This window comes from Aphanomyces astaci, assembly GCF_000520075.1.
Source record: "Aphanomyces astaci strain APO3 unplaced genomic scaffold supercont1.340, whole genome shotgun sequence".
Classification (NCBI taxonomy): Eukaryota; Oomycota; class Saprolegniomycetes; order Saprolegniales; family Verrucalvaceae; genus Aphanomyces; species Aphanomyces astaci.
In genome coordinates, this window is record NW_009798603.1 from 1,262 (window position 1) to 5,353 (window position 4,092).

General features: G+C 50.3%; 2 protein-coding genes across 2 annotated transcripts; both read left to right on the forward strand.

Moving 5' to 3' along the window:
- Nucleotides 1–861: 861 nt before the first annotated feature.
- On the forward strand, nt 862–2,568 carry H257_19076 (hypothetical protein; the record flags this gene model as incomplete). Its single annotated transcript, XM_009848226.1, has 1 exon — nt 862–2,568. One exon carries the CDS (start codon nt 862–864, stop codon nt 2,566–2,568), a length of 1,707 nt encoding a protein of 568 aa, XP_009846528.1.
- A 702-nt stretch (nt 2,569–3,270) lies between these two features.
- H257_19077 (hypothetical protein) lies at nt 3,271–4,065 on the forward strand (the record flags this gene model as incomplete). The annotated part of the gene is made up of 1 exon (XM_009848227.1): nt 3,271–4,065. A coding segment is annotated over one exon (795 nt), but the record flags the coding sequence as incomplete, so codon positions are not given.
- Between the last annotated feature and the right edge of the window lie 27 nt (nt 4,066–4,092).

The following is a 4,092-nucleotide window of genomic DNA, read 5'->3' on the forward strand; positions in this document are numbered from 1 at the left end:
TCCCATAACGATACCTTTGGAATCATGTGTGCGTTGTGGGCATTGTGTCGACGACTGCACCTCTACAAGGTAGTGCTTTTCAGGATTGCTTCCCTAACGTTACACTGTCGTCACACAGGGCCATTTTGCTTCCGGCTCCAGAAATTTAGAGAAATGATAGAGCTTCCTATATCATTTCTCTGTAGCTATCCTCGTAATACGATTAGTCGTTGACTGTGAATAAGACAATTGACACCGCTGTAATCACTTTACTAGTATAGCCAAACTGGTCTTCCCATTGTGCTCACGAAACACGCGTTGTGGAAACCCCATAGTTGCTTTCTCGACACGTCTACGGAATACTATTCGGATTGTTGATGTGATACTGAATGTGAGGGTGCTCAACAAGGGTGGTGACCAAAACGATTACGTAGCAACACCTTCGGTGTTGTTTCGATGGAATAGCTCGTTTTTTTAGGTACATTATCAGCATTAATCAGACCCGATGGACGGCCATATTATGCCCTCGCCAGAATAATTCCTTCATGTGGATGTATATCCAATACCCATGCTGACATTTGATTACTATACCTACGACGTAGGTTTCTTGAGGTACTACGCATTCTTAACGTTAGTACATTATCAGCATTAATCATAATCAGAATCGATGGACGGCCATATTATGCCCACGCCAGCTGACCTAATACATAGTCCGTATTTCCCAACGTGGTACGCAAGGCAAGTCACGTACTACACCCGACAGTACGTACACACAACATATGACCTGATTGATACATATTTCCCAGCGTGTTACGCAAGGCAAGTCACGTGCTACAGCAAGCATTGGTCTCATTTTGCAATTTCCATTGACCCAACAACATCATGGTTCAGTACCGTTTTATGGCCCTCGCCGCCACTGCCGCCACCGCCGTCACGGCCAAGATCTCGGTCCAAGTGCATCGCAACTTGGAAGTCGCCAAGCAGTCGAACGTCGTGGTCAAATTTCACTGTGACGAGGCCCTCGCCACCCACCGCCGCCAACTCAAGGGCGGCGCGTCTCGCACCGAAACCATCGAGTCGCTGGTTGATTCCTTGAAGGAGCACACCACCACGTCTCAGGCGTCAGTCAAGTCGCTCCTGGCCAACCAAGTTGAATCGACGGCTGTGGAATTGGCCACGACATGGATTGATTGTTCCATGTACATCGACAACGCCCCCGACGACCTCGTCCAGAAGATCGCGGCGTTGCCGGAAGTCGAATCTGTTTACGAGCCAGTTGATATGGAACTCGGTGAAACCAAAAGCGATGACAAACCAGCCAGTGCTGTCAATGAGGTCATCCAATGGGGGGTCAGGAAGATCCAAGCGCCGGCGCTGTGGGCCAATGGCATCGAGGGCGACGGCATTGTCGTGGCCAACATCGACACCGGTGTTCACTATACCCATGAGTCGTTGGAGTCGAACTGGCGAAGAGAATACGGTTGGTTCGACCCGTACAACAAGACGAACCAGCTGCCCGACGACCCGGCGGGCCACGGCACTCACGTCATGGGCATCATGGTGGGAACGAAAGGTATTGGTGTCGCCCCCAAGGCCAAGTGGATTGCGTGCAAAGGGTGCAAGGGCACGTGCAATCAACGCATGGTCGTGCAATGCGCTCAATTCCTGCTTTGTCCCCACGACAAAGACGGCAACAACTGCGACTCAACCAAGGCCCCTCATGTGATCAACGGCAGCTTTGGCAAGTACCGCAGGAACTTTTGGTTGGAAGAGATGATTACAAAGTGGAGAGAAGTGGGAATCATTCCAGTGTTTGGGAACGGCAACAACGGCCGTGAAGGCTGTGGGTTTCCAATTTATCCTGGCATGTCACCTCAAGTGATTGCTGTCGGCTCCACTGACTCCAGCGATTTTTTGGATATCGATTCAAGTTTGGGACCTTCCGTGACGAAGCGTAGCAAACCCGACATTTCTGCTCCTGGTGTCGACATCCATTCCGCAGTACACTCCAGTGACGATGGTTATTTGTTGGGCTCTGGTTCGAGCATGGCCGCGCCTCATGTTTCTGGAGCCATCGCCTTGTACTTGTCTGCCAACAAAAACGCCACGTACGACCAAGTGTACAAGGACCTGACCAAGAATGTGGACACGGACAAGTTAACTCCGCCCAACAAGACCTGCGGTGGCATTACCAACACGCAATATCCCAACAACCTCTTTGGCCACGGCCGCTTGAACATCTTCAAGGCCGTGGCCGCCAGCATCCCCGGCCTGACTCTTCCCCCACCATCCCCGAAGGACTCCATGTCCGCCCAAGTCCTCAACCCGACCAATGAGCTAACCACGTGTGGCATCTTGGAAGACAACACGCACTACGTTGGCGGCGACTTCGCTGCGACCTATCAGGCGACTGCTGAATCCTGCTGCGCTGAATGTAAAAAGGCACCGGGATGCAAACTGTTTGTGTGGTACAGCCGCGACGGTGGCATGTGCCGGCTCAAAAAGACCCAAGGCCCAAAGGTGGATGTGAAGGGAGCCAAGGCTGGCGTGCTACCAGCCCCAGCCTTGGTACGACCGCCGTTGTTTTAGACCAGCTTTCAACATCGTCAACAAACTCACCGACAATAGTTTGACATTAACAAACAAACCCAACTTGATAATTCTCAATAGAGAGGTTTCGCAACTCATCTTTACATTACCCTCATCATCACATTATCGACAAATGTCGTTTTCAGGACAATGATAATGACAAAATAATTTATGGGAGGTCATGAATGTGGTCATAGCTGCTTCAGTTTCATTGCGGCAAGCAACTTTATGTGTTGACGTAAAATCAGTTGTTTCAAACAACTTGTTTTACGAAAGTACCTGTAAAACCAACCACCTTCAACCAACCAATAGACCTCCTGACGAAAGATTAAATCCTCTGGAAATGAATATCTATCGCAGGAATTTGCACATGGATATTGGAGCATTAATAATCATTTGGCATGGATCGATTATACATGCAGAGTACAAACAATTTGGCAGAGCGTAAATCAACGACAAGTAATTGGATGAACTAATTTGGTGGTGATCATTTAGCAACTACTCTATACTAATGGAAATCACTCGATCCTTTCCGAATTCAACCTGTCCATTTCGAATATCAGCAGTAGCGGCTCAATGACCCGCCGGGGTAGTCAGCAACCTCGGCGAAGCAGCCTCCAGGGAACCCAACCTGACCCTCCAGCCACACGCAATGCAAGACCCGCAAACACTCCCAGCCAAGCACCACTAAACTCTCGAAGCATGAGCCAAGGAATATCTCTCTTGGCCTGCCTAGAAGAACAGCGTAAAGCAAAACGAGCTCGGTTCCCTACCGCACGCGTTGAGGGCCCAGACATTGACGAGGATTCCAACTCACCTGTCTACGATGCGTACCTACAAACACAAGGAGCCGAAGGCATAATGACACTCACCAACTTCTCGCCGTCAGAGTTTAACCTACTCTGGGCAGACGTTCGCCAGCACATCTTCAGGCACTGGAATGTGGGCTCCGGTCGCAAGTGTGCAGTGTGCGCTCGAGACCTATTGCTCATGATGCTTGCATCACTCAAACACTGCGGTACCTGGGATATCGTTGGTCAAACGTTTCGCACAACTGTGGCAACATTCGAAAAGCGCGTCATGAGCTTCATAGAGGTCATGCATCCCTACCTTCTGCGCAAGTATGTTCATGGAATGGCATCCAAGTGGTCGATGCATGAGCTTGCCGCCAACGGAACAAGGTTCGAGCACTACCCATATGCACGCTACGCCACCGATGTTACTTTCCAGCAGACAAACGTACCTGTCGGTTCGTACGCCGAAAAGAATCTGTACTACAGCGGCAAGCATCATCTTTACGGGCACAAAGTTGAGGTGTCAATCCTTCCAAATGGCTTGGCGATCAATTGCACGTCGTACCACAAGGGAAGTGTCTCGGACAAGGCGATCTTTGACGACAATCTCGACTTTCACTTTCACCGCACCAACCTCACCAAGCACCCAAGCGAAATGGAGATGACGGACACTGGCGGTCGTGTCGAGCAATGGGCAGTCCTGGTGGACAAAGGCTACCAAGGAATTCAG